This window comes from Empidonax traillii, unplaced genomic scaffold (genome assembly GCF_003031625.1).
Source record: "Empidonax traillii isolate 1590-97213 ecotype Southwest subspecies unplaced genomic scaffold, ASM303162v1 scaffold174:size915687, whole genome shotgun sequence".
NCBI lineage: Eukaryota > Metazoa > Chordata > Aves > Passeriformes > Tyrannidae > Empidonax > Empidonax traillii.
In genome coordinates, this window is record NW_020955367.1 from 121,197 (window position 1) to 134,922 (window position 13,726).

General features: G+C 50.2%; 1 protein-coding gene across 1 annotated transcript; it reads right to left on the reverse strand.

Moving 5' to 3' along the window:
* Positions 1-358: 358 nt before the first annotated feature.
* Positions 359-10,767, reverse strand: TRAF1 (TNF receptor associated factor 1). The gene is made up of 11 exons (XM_027885898.1): positions 10,672-10,767; positions 9,257-9,465; positions 8,157-8,241; positions 7,485-7,583; positions 6,744-6,905; positions 4,483-4,554; positions 3,877-3,942; positions 2,960-3,397; positions 2,314-2,491; positions 1,639-1,787; positions 359-586 (listed from the first exon to the last, which is right to left on the reverse strand). The coding sequence occupies exons 2-11, from the start codon at positions 9,463-9,465 to the stop codon at positions 371-373; spliced, it is 1,674 nt and encodes a 557-aa protein (XP_027741699.1). The 5' UTR covers positions 10,672-10,767; the 3' UTR covers positions 359-370.
* Between the last annotated feature and the right edge of the window lie 2,959 nt (positions 10,768-13,726).

Sequence of the window (13,726 nt, forward strand, 5' to 3'; positions counted from 1 at the left end):
CAGAGGATGGGAATGCTCAGCTTCCCCCTTGCACCCCCCAAACCTGTCAATCCAAGGGATCTGAGCCTCACTCCCTGCCAGGAACCCCGGCTGGGCTGGGTGTGAGGGAGAGCGGTGCTCCGTCCACAGACCCCACCCCGAGGGGCTGGGGGTGATGGAACCAACTTCTCCCTCGGGAGGAGCGGCTGTTGGGGTGGAATAATCCCACCCTGTGGGCACTGGGGGAAGCCCCTTGGCAGCTGCAGCAGGGGGGGGATCCTCCAGGTGACACGAGCGGGCTTCGCGGGCACCCGAAAAGCCGCACGAGGCCTCCAACCGGCGGCTTTTTGGGCGGGGGGGCGGGGGGATCCCCCCCGGATCCCAAGCCCTGCTAGTTGGTCTCTATGATGCACTTGAGGAAAAGCGTGTCCTCCTTGACGTAGGCGTGTCTGGGGGACTGCAGCTTGGCCAGGGGCAGGAAGGTGGGGCAGCCACTGGCCACGTTCATGTCGTGCACCGGCCGCTGGAAGGACGCGGACGCCAAGTCGGGCCGGAAGGCGTCGATGACGTGCTCCCTGTTGTTCTGGTCCAGCAGCATAAACGTCACCTGGGAGGCAGGGATGGTTATTGGAGTGAACAAATAAAAGCGGGGCACCCCAGGGGCAGGAGTTTAACTGATAGTTAAACACCAACTGCACCCAGCGTTTCCAGCCAAGGTCAGTTGGTGGGAACCAGGGGAGATTGTAACAGTTCCCAGCTGAGACCTTTAAAACTTTGCCACCCCTAGAACGAAGTGAAATTAAATCAAGAAAGGAATTGTGTCTTGGGAGAGAGCTGAGCTGTGCAAAGGCCTTTTTTTTTTTTTTTCCTCTCTCCCGACAGCTTAAACAAAGCCTGGGTTTGGTTACACTCATTACATTTGCTCTGTTGTTGTGGTTTGGAATCAGAAGAAACAGCTCAGTTGCCTGGGCACAAACATGGAAAAGACACAACCTAAGTATCAGTAGAGAATCTCCCCATCTCATTACCCCTTTTATTAACTCACTGTTCTTCAGCTTTAAATATGAAAGGTATGTAACAATCTTTTAATACAGTGAAGATTGGGAACTCTGATTTCCATTTTTTTTTGGCTGCTAACTGGCAGCAAAGCTATTTAAAGCTATTTATATGAAAGGCTTATGGAATTATTACCACACACAGAGCAGAGGTCAGGCCCTGCCAGGTTTTTTTCACTGCCTTTCTAACCAACGTTGCCATTATCAGACCAGGATCACCTGAGACATCTGTGGCGCCTTTGTAAGGGGAACTCTCACCCTTCTGACACCTTCAGGCAGCAAATTCCCTCATAAACTGATATTCTCTCTGTTTAGCAAGAGCCAGGAGAAAATGTGTGCCTGGCTTTAGCCCAGGTGGACACAGGTTGGAATATCTGGAACATTGTGGTGTCTGCAAAGCCCAGCAGGCAAAGTCTGGAATATCAGCAGGAACAGCTTTCCCTGGAAGGGACTCCAGTCAGAGATAAATTATCACCCAGGATTCCAGGATGGCCTTCGGACTGGGAAATGGGAAAACAATCCGACTTCCACTAACCCAGAGAAGTCCCCCTGTGCTGAGTGGGACAAGCAGTGGGTTCAGGCATGGGAAGGTTTCCTTTCTTACCTTGTGCCTGAAAGGCCAGGGGAGCAAAGCGTCGTAGTCTCCTTTCATGACCACGAAGAACAGGGACAGGTGGGTCCCTTTCCCGGTGCCATCCCCGTTCAGATACACCCTCAGACACACCTTGTAGCCGTACCTCGCAGTGTAGAAAGCTGAAAATCAGAATTCTTTGTTAATGAAGCCTCCTCTGGAAAAACAGGAAGACCTGCTGAGTGTTCCTGGCGGGTGGGAAGAGGTGGCGTGTGCCGTGTTTTGCTCTGGCAGGGAGGAGAGCACACAGATCAGCACCCCCTGGAGATTACAAGCAATGAAATTCCAGGGGTTGGAATCCTTTTAGTGCCTCATGCCTGGGTGAAAATTACCTGTTATTAGGCACACAAGGGTATTTTCCCTAATCCAATTACTTCCCACGTGGGAAATGGCTGCAGCAGGAAGCCCTGTGGCGCCACAGCCACCGAGCTGTCGATTGGGAGGCAGGGATCCAGCAAATGACCCTGCAGGTAGCTGTGGCAGAGGGCAAACTGCAGAAGGAGAGCCCAGAACAGAGCACAACCATTTGGAAAAGTTGGATTACAGGTCTTTGTCCAGACAGCATCCTGGATTAAGGAGCTGTTTGGAAAGGAGCAGCGCTCGGAGAAATGAGGGTTTGCCCCAACACGGCCCCACCGTGAGCTTTACCTGGTGAGTACAACCCCGTTGTCCTGCCAGTCACGGAGTCCTGGAGCTTCCTGCCCACCTCTGTTATCTTCCAGAGGAAGGTGCCATCGTAGGAGGCCTGCTCTGAGAACAGCAGGCTCTTGTGCAGGCTGCTCAGCCCGGCGTCCTTCTGCGTCAGGCACCGCTGCAGCTCCGCGATCTGCACGGAACAAATCCATTCTCAGCCAACCCCCCCCCCCATCCTGGCTGTGCTGCAGGAGCAGCTGAGAGAGCTCCTGTTCAGAAATTCTCCTTTGATTCCTTTCTAAGTGACAGCTCTGTGTCAAAACAAGTGGGTGGATGGTTGTTGGGGCCTCCAGGCAAAGTGCTGCCGTAAGGGGATCAGTCAATTAAACCACAGCCTGGCTTGCTCACAGTTTGATGCTGGCAAACTCTGAACACTCAAAAGCCTCAGGAACGTCTGGGTACCTAAATGTGGATTTAGAGAACAAACACTGGAGATACCCACTTGAAAACGTATCCCAAACAACAACAGGATCCCGTGGATGTGTCCAGAACTGAACACTTCCCAGCTCACACTCCCTGCCCTGATCCCTCTCACTGCTACCTGTCAATATTTGCTGGCTACAGAACAAAAACACTGACAATCCTGACTGGAACTATTTACCTTCAGCTCGAGGCCTCGGATGATGTTTTGGTCCAGCTCGCTCTGCCTGCGGAAGGCCATGATTTCCATGGTGGAGCTCTCCACCTCCTTATTGAGCACTGCCACGATGTTCTCAAACACCTGCAGCTTGTTCTCCAGCTCAGAAACCACCTTCTCCCTCACCAGCTGCTGCAGGACGGACTCATCCTCAGAAACAGAAGCTCCAGGGAGACAGTCCACTTCCAGATCCCCCCCTGTGCCCAGCCCTGCTGGGATCTGCAGGCTGGAGATGATTTTTCCTGCCCTGTTCCCGTTCAGCTCCTGCTGGGGGGTGGCACCATGGGTAGCCTTGGCAGCAGAGCACAGGGTTTCCTTCAGCTGCCTCAGGTGCTGCAGCAGCAGCAGCAGGTGGGCCCCAACTGCAGCTTTCTCGTGCTCCTTCATCTTCTCCTTGCTTCCCTGGAAGAAGGGGACACGGTCAGTACACCCTCTGTGACCTCCACGTGGGTGGGGTGGGGCCAAACCCAGCAAGCCTGGGGCTTCTTGGGAGAGACAGAGGTGGAAAAGCTGCAGGCTGCAGGTGCAGCTACATCTGCTGGCATCAGAGGAGACACAGGAGACCCTCCAAGCTCAGGCTGCAGGTGTAAAATCACAGAACTGCTAAGGCTGGAAAGACCTTTAAGATCATCGAGTCAAAGCATTTGCATGTGCTACACAAAAAATCAAACAGTTGGTGGCAATTTTGGTATTAAACAGGATGCCAGGCAGAGTCCCAGCAGGATTCCCAGGTCAGGCAATATTTAACACACTAAACTGTGCACAAAAAAGGAGGCAAAGCAACTAAAATGCAAAGAGCTGCTTCTGTTTGAAGAGACATAACCCTGAAGGGAAAACCCAAACCGGAGTGGGACATTTGGGACCTTCCTGAAGGGACTCACCCTAAATGAACAGCCCACTTCAGAGAAGCGGCACCCACCCTTGGGGGCTGAGGGTGTGGAGAGGCTCTGCTGGAAAAAAAACAAAAAGAGAGAAAATAATCAAATATCAGTGGGAAGTGATTCTTTTTTTCCCCCTAGGTCACAATCCCAGCAGCCATAAATCAGGTTCACTCGAGTCAAGGCATTGCCACAGTGTCCAACCAGCTCTGAAAATCGATGGTAAATCAATGAAGAAGAGGTGGTTGGTCGATTGCAAGTTTCTTGCACAGTGAAGTATCCACCCAACAGACCCCATAATGACACAACATAAATTAACAAACCACAGCTCCTCATAAAGAAGATGCTTCAAATACCCTGCTCTGCACACTCCTCTTTTGCTCATGGGGGTCTCCCTGGGTATGTGAGAGGAAACAAGTATTTCCCCATTTTCTATGATGAATGAAGATAATTTACCAAAGTTAATTGTGGGAGCAGGGCGTGTAAAAAGCACCCAGATACAACTGTTCTATCTGAAGGTGTTCTCAGATGCTCTTTAATCAGCATGAACAAGTGATAATCTTATTAACTGAAATAAAACTGCATTGCAGTCACCCCTCTTTCACCCACCTTTTCCTTGGGTGCCGCTTCTGTCTGCAGGTGGTTTTGTTCCTTACACAGATTGTCTTCACAGGAGTGTTCCTGCCATTAAAACCAGAGGAACAGAATTCAGTACAGGATTAAATTCTTGGCCTACAAGGTCTGCCCCTGGATATTGGATACAGGTTCAACCCACAGTTCTGTGCACACACACAGGTATTTCACACACATATATGTGCAGTGACAAGCAGGTGTGTTATTACAGAACAGGAAATTCAAATATATACATATATATATATATATATATATAAATATAAACAAGTTCAAGAACAGGAAGCTCAAATGTAAAGTCCAACCCAAATATAAACTCTTCCTGCACTGACTTCATGGAGTTTGCTCGATGTGCAGACCCTTCTTCCACCCTGCTTATGCACATTTTGGAGGCTGGAATCCAAGTTTTCCGGCACCATGTGCTAATGCAAAATGCATCACCACTCCCAGGAGGCTTCCTGCCATTCCTGGCTGCAGGAAGGGTAAGGGGATTCCCCTGCCACTGGTTCAGAGCTGGAATATCTGTATTTAACACAGCAACTGTCAGCTCTCCATTCACACTGCTCAGGGGGGACTGGCTTTAATCTTAATTAACTCCTCTTCATACCAGTCCTGAAGTCTCTCTTTTTGGTTCTCACAAATGCAGCCCCAGGATTTTCTCGCTCTCTAACTCAGTTTTTAACACTCTTTCTCTTGCTGTTGCACAAAATATGCCTTTATTTCCTTCCTTTCTGCTCTTTCACTCCTTCAGATCGCCGATCTGAGGGAGATGGCTTCAGATCTTGAGGGGGGAGAGAAATTTCTTTAAAATAGAGCAATGCGAAAATCACAAGAGCCACAGCTGAGTGTGTGAGATGGAGAGAGGGAGAGCAGTGCCCCAAAGCTCCTGTTTGCTCCCAGAGGGCCCAGGGAATACACACAAATAATCCAAATTCTTCAGCCACTCCACCGCGAGGTTAATAAAGCAGAGCGTGCAACGAGCAACGCTCCAATTTTACAAACAACCAAAGGAGGCAGAGAAAAAAAAGCAACAATCTCCAGACCAACCCCCCTGCTCGGTTGCCAAGGTTTCCTGACCAAAAAAAAAAAATTCAAGAGGTGGTGGCGGAGCGGAATGAGTGGGAGGAAAAGAGCTCTGGGGCTCGGAAGGTGGAGGGGCTGGGGAGGAGCTGCGGTGTCAGAGCTGGGGGAGAGGAGAGAGGTGCTCGGGGAGAGGAGAGAGGAGCTCGGGGAGCACTCCCGGCTCAGGTTCCCCCTCCAGCCTTGAGCTCGCAGAGAGAGCTGAGAGGGATTGAGTGTTGCCACCTTCTGGCGTTTAAGCTGGAAAACACGCTGGATGGAGCTCTGGGAAGATCTGCCTGGATCCAGATGTTCCTCTTTCTCTGGAGGACTTGGTGAGGGGTGAGGAGCACATGGAAGAGCTGCCCGAGGAGCAGGTTTAGCAGAGCACCTGATTCCCACCCCAGAAGGCTTTTACCCCCTTGCTGAATAAATCTCAGAGCTCAATCTGTGGAAAGGCAGCAGTTTGGGGCAGTTTTTGGACACGCAGAGCTGCTCAATGCTATTTACACCTGCAGAATATTCCCAGCCCTCCTGCCAGGTGGGGCTTGGATCCCCCTGCTCCCATTCCAGGAGAAAAGTCCAAGGCTGGCAATTAATTACTCTCATCAAATAATTTGGAGGGAACAATTTTGAGCAAATAAGATAAAAGCTGTAATTACTCACTGGAAACTTGGTGGCAGATTGAAAGTGTGATCTTCCTGGTCTATTATTGACACTGCTGATGATTTGGGGGTTATACCTGACTGTACCCAACAGAAATGATATCTGACAGTCCTGCTTTACAAATCTGTGGGTGGGTTTAGTTTGAATAAAATTCCAAGATCTCTTCCCTGACAGAAGAGCCAGTGCTCTTCTGCTTCTCCCCTACCTCATCCTGGCACTGAGACACTGAAAATGAGGAAACGGGGTTTTCTTTCTTTCTTTCTTTCTTTCCATCTAAAAGATTGGCAGCCCCAGCCCTGGGAGAGCACACAGGCACTGCCCTCTTTGGGGAAGCAGATTATCACATCCAGCTCATTTTTCCCTCCAACACCCAGCTCATTTTTGCTGGAAAAATCAGCAAACTCAGAAAAATTAAAATATCCTCCAAGTGCAGTGAAATCAGGATGGGAAGATGCCACGATAGATCATTTAAGATAACTGTGTAAAGCCCTAAATTGAGAGAGAAATGTCCTTACTTGGTACTCAGAGCTGGACAAGCTGCGCTGGCACTGCTGACACACCGTCACATTATTGACACAGCCATTTTCCAAGTGATCTGCCAGTTTTTTCCTCATCACCACGTGCCCACAACCAGTGTGACAAGGGATTAAAGCATATTCACACAAGCTCTGATGCTCCTGGAAGTCAAAAGTTAGAAAGCAACTGCTGGTTACCAAAATGCTGATTCACATCTCTCTGTAAATAGTCCCTGTTCTGGCAGCCCAGGGCCCTGAGCTGCATTTCTTCTGAGCTTGGGTAAAGTCCCACTGCACAGAGCTGAGAGATGATTACTGGGCAAAAAATTCACCAGCTTTACTGGGGATTTTTTGGTCCGTTCTCAATTTAAAAAAAAAAAAAAAAGCCCAAGCCAAAACCAAACAGCTTTTGGTAAATTCAAACACAAGATCTGCATTGAACTGTCCCTCTAAGAATACCACAACACCGATCCCAGCTTTCCCCCTTGTACTCACTATTCTAGTTTGCATGGCAGATTTCCAAATCTTGCCCATTTAAAGATGTTACCTGGGGCAGATCAGTCTGAAAAGGAGGGTGAAGATGTGTTTCTAGATGTTTTGTTGGTATAAATCCCAGTGCTGTCACTGATGCTGATGATGCTGCATTAATTTGGGTTTGCTGAGAACCCGCTTTCGTTGTCTCTCTGCCCCTCTTTTAAAGAAGATTTTATGTTAATCTAAATAAACTGTCTTTAAACATACTTCAAAATCTTTCATGATACCAGACCAGCTGCACCCAAGGGTCACACAGTGGACTTTGAGTTCAGAGATCTCTTTATTAATGGCAGCATCACCAAAAGCCTGGAAAATAAACAGGGTAAGGGAAAAAACAAACAAACAAACAAACAAACTGGTCAGAAAGTAATAATTTCTTTTGATTACCCTTTATTTTTATAACTTTACTGCCATAAACCTCTGTAACCCAGCAAGTTAAACACACCCCGCCCGCCACAGCTCTTATTTTACATTCCTTCTCCCAGAAACCCGAAATAACATCCCATGCAACGAATGTGCTGACAGGATCGCGACTGCGGGGTGGCTTAATGAGCGCAGTTAATTATCGAGGTCATTAACACCTCTTAACGCGCTGCGGAGAGCGCATCGCTCACAGTAAATGTGAGGCAATAAAATGTTAACTCTGTGGCAGAGTGTGGGATTTTACAGTGCAGAACAAGGACTGGGAAAGTCCTGAGGCTGCTCTTACTTTTCTGAATCACAAAGGGTGGGGAATCCAAAGGACTAAAACCTGAGTTAAAATGTGTAACTCTCAGCTGCCATCACATTTTACATTATCCCCTCCTCAACTGCAGTCCAGTGAGGGCTCCAGGGTAACCCAAATAATGATAAATTAGTGATAAATTAATGACAACTCACCCTTTCTTCTGCCAGCAGGCTTTCCTCACTCAGAGTGTCGGGATCTTCCTCCTTACATTTCTGGCAGATTGCATTTTTGCTGTTTCTGGTGAAAAGGAACAAGAGTGAAACACAATCCACTGTAGTTTGGGAGGTCTTTGTAGAGGCACTGACATAAATAAACCCAGGGAAATTGTAATTTCCACTCAGAATCCACAGTCCTTGTTCAGGAGAGGGCCATTTCTTGAACACCCTGATATAAAAAACCTCTGCTCTCTGTTCTTCCAGACCAGGACTGGGCCCATAAATTTATCTCTGTTTCAGTGAAAGAAGAGCACCCTGGATCATAAACAGGAATAAAGATGGAAAACTATTTGTCTCGTGAATTATGCAAGAACCACCTGTAGGGGAGACGACATGAAAACTGAAGTCTTTTAAAACACAGACATTTCCAAGACAAATAAAAAGACCAATAAGACATTCTGTCTGTTAAAATACTGACTCTTATCAAAGGACTGAGAAGTTCCATGGAAGGCTTAAATAGAGGTTAAATCAGTTAATCAAGAATTATTATGTCACAGATAGAAAAACTGGTACAGCCTCATCCCTGAGCTCAGTGACAGCTCTGGGAGCTCCTGGAGCTCATCCCTGAGCTCAGTGACAGCTCTGGGGAGATCCTGGAGCTCATCCCTGAGCTCAGTGCCAGCTCTGGGAGCTCCTGGAGCTCATCCTTGAGCTCAGTGCCAGCTCTGGGCGCTGTTGGAGCTCATCCTTGAGCTCAGTGCCAGCTCTGGGAGCTGTTGGAGCTCATCCCTGAGCTCAGTGCCAGCTCTGGGAGATCCTGGAGCTCATCCCTGAGCTCAGTCCCTGCTCTGGGAGCTCCTGGAGCTCATCCCTGAGCTCAGTCCCTGCTCTGGGCACTGTTGGAGCTCATCCCTGAGCTCAGTGCCAGCTCTGGGAGCTCCTGGAGCTCATCCCTGAGCTCAGTGCCAGCTCTGGGGAGATCCTGGAGCTCATCCCTGAGCTCAGTGCCAGCTCTGGGAGCTCCTGGAGCTCATCCCTGAGCTCAGTGCAGCTCTGGGAGCTCTGGGATCCATGGAATGCCATGGCCAGGGACGTACCTCAGGATCCAGGCGAGGCAGGCAGAGCAGTACCTATGCCCACACAGCGTCTGCAGGGCCTTCTTCAGGATGTTGTTGCAGTTGCTGCACAGGTACTTCTGGCCAGGCACATCCTGGCAGATGCTGGTGGGGTATCCAACAGGAAGCTCATTTTCATCAGGAGAAGAGCCCAGCACGTCCTGCAGGCCCCTGCTGGTGTGCTCAGCCATCTGGGCTGGGGGAATATCGCCAGTTAAAAAAGCAGGTGCTCAGACAGGACACATCCTCACTTTGATGTGAGAGGATGTATCAGGCATCAAAGCCCCCGAGCAGCTCCAGCCCAGAGCGGTGACAGTGGTGTGCGTGAGTGGCTCTGACTAAATGTCACAGGGGGGGTTTGAGCGGGTACCAGCGGGGAATTACTGCACACATCTAAAATTTCCCTCCAGCACGACGTGAAAATGGGCAGTGTATTAAAATGAGGGGTTGGGGGGGGTTTTCTTTCCAGAGGTTTTTAGCTTGTAGGGAGATGAGCCACAATCCCACCGGTCCCCGTCGCACCGAGTTGTTTCCCGCAGAGTAAATCCCCAATCGCATTCACTTCCCAGCAGCCAAAATTTGTGATTTCCCTTCATTGATACAGAAACTGAGCAACTGGAGTGTCGACAGTGATTCTCCTGAAGTTGTAAAACTACTGGTGAAATGACAAAGGAAATCCCAAGCCCAGAAATCCTTAACAGTTGAGTTCTCCCCGGGTACCCCTGGAGCCCACACGTGCCAGGGTGTCCTGCACCTCCAGTTTGCTTTGGGTAACAAGAGCTGGGCACTGGGATATTTTTGTAAATGCAGCCAAAAGGGATTCTGGTGTCTCTTGGAAAGTTCAAGGAAGATTTTCGCTCGGGGACACTTGACAAAGCTATCTTTTTTTTCCTGTGAAAAACCATAACCTATCTCAGTATTACCAGAAGCCACACTGACTAATAAACCTGAAAAAAAATAAAAATGACTCGAGCCTGCCTGGGGCCGCTGGGAACAGCCAGCGTTTTCCAAGGCCTGGCTTAGCCCATCCCCACGGCCTCTGCAGGCGTTTGACGGGGAGCTCTGCAGCGAACGCCGGAGCTGCAGAAGCCGCTGGGACACAGCCCTGAGAGCCGGGACACAGCCCTGAGAGCCGGGACACAGCCCTGAGAGCCGGGACAGAGCCCTGGTGGGGCCGCAGAGGGGCCGCAGAGGACCGCAGAGGACCCCCGCGCAGCCCCCGGGGCGCTCTGCGTGGCCGGGCCCGCGTGGCCGGGGGAGGGGGAGCGGGCTGGTCCCCGCGGCGGGAGGAGGGGGGTTGTGGGTTCCATCCCTTCATCCTTCCATCCTTCCCTCCCTCCGCCCCGCATCCCTCCCTCCGCCCCGCATCCCTCCCCGCTCCCCGGCGCTCCCCGTACCTGGGCCCGGCGCTCCCCGCGGGCACCGCTCGGTCTGATCCCGGCGCTGCTGCCTCGCCCCGGCCGGGAGGAGCGGGGAGCACGAACCGCACCCGCAGGGCTTCCCCCGCTCCGGGCACCGCCGCAGTCCCGGCCCCGCGGGGACGGGGAAGTGGCCGAGGAAATGCCCCCGGGAGTAAATTCCCCCGGGACAGCCGAAAGGGAGAAGCTGGCGGCTGGTTCCTGAGAGCGGGGTGATGTGCTGTCTGACATGGTGACTCGGGCAGAAAGTCCTGCCTGCCCAGAGTGTGGTCACAGCCCAAAATATCCCCGCACAGCCCCCCTGGCTGCTCGGGGGAGCCCCTGCCCCAAATACGGGACTCTTTGGGACCTACGGGAAACCTCCCCCCTGCAACCCCGCTGTGCCTCCCCCTTCAACGCAGACCGTGTGTAACTCATTCAGGGCTATGAGTGACAGGATAACTCCGGGGAGTTCAGTAATAAATGCAAATCCTTCTAAGAGTGCATTAAAGATTCTACAAAGGAAGGTTTCACTCTCAGCAGGTGCTCCTCTCCCCTGAGGAATCTCACTTTGCTGTCACCTTATCTAAAGTTGTGACCCAGGAATCAGTCAGAAAAGCAGTGGCAGATGCAAATCTGTTCGCTTTTCCTTGTGAAGGAGACTTGGGGAATATCCCTGAGGGTGGGTTCTTGCTGAAAATTAAAAATCCAAAGCAGAGGTGGCTCTCTAGGGCCTCCACTCGGCTGCACTGGCAGCAGAGAGCACCTCCAGTACCTGTGACTGTGCGAGAGGCTGTTGGACATCAGTGAGTGTTTGCTTGGAGTCTGACACCTTCCTGTGCTGTGTGTGCTCAGACAGACTCTTCATTTCCACCTCCTTCTCTCTGCTTCTCTGTGCTGTAAACTTATTTGTAGATCCAGAGGTGGATCTGCAGTGCAGAGTCCCCAGGGCCCTGTGTCACCTGCAGCCTGGAAGAGAAGTGTGACACAGCTGGCTCAGTCAGTCCCCAGGGCCTGAACCACTGGCTTTCATCAGGGTGGTTCAAATTCCTGGTAAATTCCTGTGGGCCAGGCAGTTCCTGCCAGGATGTGAGTGAGTTCTCTTCTGACAGGGTTCTACTAAGATTTCTGGACGTGGCTTTTTCAGCCTCGGGGCTATAAAGGGGTGTGAGGTGTTAATTTTAGGAAGATCAGGTTCTGTTTGGGGATGAAGGGGCAGCTCTCTGGGCTCTCAGTTCGCCCCTTTTCTCTCGCTCTGAGACTTCTCAGCAGTCTCTGTGATGCTGTGACACCTCTGCCTTCAGAGGTGCTGAATTACACACAGGAACCCAAGACAAGGTTTGGTACTTTCCAGGCTAGAGAGGTTTCCTCTGTTAGATTTCCCCTCGATGAGATCAGTTAACTGAAAACAGGATGTGGCTCCGAGAGAGATTAAAATGTAGAGCCACTCCCCCAGTGCTCAGCAGTGCAGGGCCCTGTGTTACTATTTCAGGTGAATGATCCTTTTTCTATCCAAGGAAAAAAAAAAGCTCATAGGGGAGTGGATCAATCGATTTAATCTTACCTTTTAAAAAGAAGCAAAGGGCTCGAGATTTTTAATGTGACAGATTTCACAGGGCATTTCCAAAGGAATTTCGGCTCAGATGTTCCAAAGGTGGTAATCAAAGTGTAAAGAGTATTTTCAGGGCTGATAGCTGCATTCCAGAGAGATGCTTGAGACAGAGGTGTCTCGTTCTGTGAAAACAGAATTTTCAGTTAGTATAAATGACCTGGGAATGTGCACCTGTCCTAGGAAACCCTGAAAAACTGGTAAAGCACAGGAAGGAAAACTCACTTTCCAAGCAGCTCCAGCGCCAGAAGTAAAACTACCCATGAAATAGGAGAGCAGCAGAGTGTCTGGGATTTCATCAACCCACGATCCAAAAAAGGAAGAATCATTACATTTGATGTACTCCCATCCTCAGCAAACTCCACAGCTTTGCCACAATTCAATCTCTGGCCTAGAATAAAACCTTTTTTACAGGTTTTAATCCTCTCTGCCAGTGTCTACCCCCAGTTGTAACTGCTTTGTTGTGGGGATGCCCTGAGGAGCAGCCTGCATTAAAGAGAAGCAAAATTTCCCACTAAGTTTCAGGAGAGTTGGACCGAAATCCTCCAAGAGACATCAGGAATCAATTTGGTTTTCCTCAGCCCTGCTCTGCCTCAGGATTTTTTCCAGATCATATTCTCTGCAAGATAATATTATCCTCAGCTTCCTAGGGATTTTTTTTTTCCCCCTCCTTTAAAGAATAGATGCTCTGGAACACTTCTGCAGCATTTGTCAGGGAAAAAGCACCCAAAAATTGACAGTTTGTCTGTCTGTCTATCTATCTACCTAATCTCTCATTTCAGTCCCTCACTAAAGCACTTTCCACAAGACAAGCCAAGGAATCCCCCCCTCGAAGGGGAGAGAGAAAATGAAGTGTTTCTGTGTGTCACAGTGGCCTGGAGGGTTTCCTACCAGCAGAAAGGATTTCAGAGTAAATCAGGAGGAGGTTTCTGAGCCTGCCTCTGATTTTTGGGCAGCCAAGCACTCCTTTTTCACATTAAGAAGCTTCCTGGTGGGCTCCTGTCTCAGTCACTCCCCCCCACGCCAAGGGGTGAGCCCAGCATGGCCCAGTTGGTGCCAGTTTGCCCAGTTGAGGCTCTGGGCACGCCAAGGGTTGATGCTCCACTCGTGGTTGTGTTTCTGTTGCTCTGAACGTGCACAGGGCCTGAGCTGAACTGGAAAATTCTTTGCTGCTTATTTCCATTCTTAATGAACTCTGGGAACAGGCTCGGTGCCCAGGGGAAAGCTGCCAAAACTCTCCTCCAGAGCCCTGCATGTGACATGAAAAAACAAGTTCAGGTCCAGTGTCTTTTTGAGTCTAAACCAGCTGGGAAAAAAAAAAAATATGGATATTCCATTGGCAGCTCAGGCCACCTGCACAGTGGGGGTGAAACAGCGATCAGAAAACTCGGTGGGATTGACTGGGATTGATTAGGGAGAAAAGGAAGCATCAGGTCTCCTTATTAA

Excerpts from the sequence above, each read along its gene's own strand:
- TRAF1 (XM_027885898.1), bottom strand. The coding sequence starts at position 9,465 with ATGGCTGAGCACACCAGCAGGGGCCTGCAGGACGTGCTGGGCTCTTCT. Across the intron at positions 2,492-2,959 it reads TCCGAGGCCTCGAGCTGAAG|ATCGCGGAGCTGCAGCGGTG; the intron begins GTAAATAGTTCC and ends TGTTCCGTGCAG. Across the intron at positions 1,788-2,313 it reads AACGGGGTTGTACTCACCAG|CTTTCTACACTGCGAGGTAC; the intron begins GTAAAGCTCACG and ends TCTGATTTTCAG.